This window comes from Tupaia chinensis, unplaced genomic scaffold, assembly GCF_000334495.1.
Source record: "Tupaia chinensis unplaced genomic scaffold, TupChi_1.0 Scaffold147500_2, whole genome shotgun sequence".
Taxonomy (NCBI): domain Eukaryota; kingdom Metazoa; phylum Chordata; class Mammalia; order Scandentia; family Tupaiidae; genus Tupaia; species Tupaia belangeri.
This window is the reverse complement of record NW_006207352.1, coordinates 77,042-77,404: the sequence shown is the minus strand read 5'-3', so window position 1 is coordinate 77,404 and position 363 is coordinate 77,042. Positions and strand designations below refer to the sequence as shown.

General features: G+C 70.0%; 1 protein-coding gene across 1 annotated transcript in view; it reads right to left on the bottom strand.

Annotated features, from left to right (window-relative positions):
* The window catches only part of PLXNA1 (plexin A1), a 38,442-nt gene that overhangs the window by 37,157 nt on the left and 922 nt on the right, over nucleotides 1–363 (bottom strand). The window contains 1 exon segment of the mRNA XM_027768809.1: nucleotides 1–359. This exon segment is cut by the window's left edge and continues 797 nt beyond it. Within this exon segment, the coding sequence (XP_027624610.1) occupies nucleotides 1–359 (359 nt within the window).

Genomic DNA, 363 nt, shown 5'->3' with positions numbered 1-363 from the left:
GCCCAGGCTGAACCAGGCCGCCCAGCCGCAGGAACTGGCAGATGCCCTGGGACGCGCTGCCGCAGGCCAGCAGCCGGTTGGCGGCGTAGTCCAGGAGCAGTAGCTTGTTCACGTTGTCGGTGCTGCCCAGGCCGTGCGGGCACGACTGCACGCTGGGCGGCGGGTAGCACTTCTCGTTGTCCTCCACCGGGCCCGTCACATGTGCCCGCAGCAGCGTCAGATTCCCCGAGAGCTTGTAGATGCGGTTCACCGCGCCCACGTACACCTCGCCCGTCTGCTCGTGCACCACCAGGTGCGTGAGGCCCCACTCGCTGGCCGCGAAGGTGCGGAAGGCAGGCTGGGGGCCCCTGCTTGGGGGGCTGG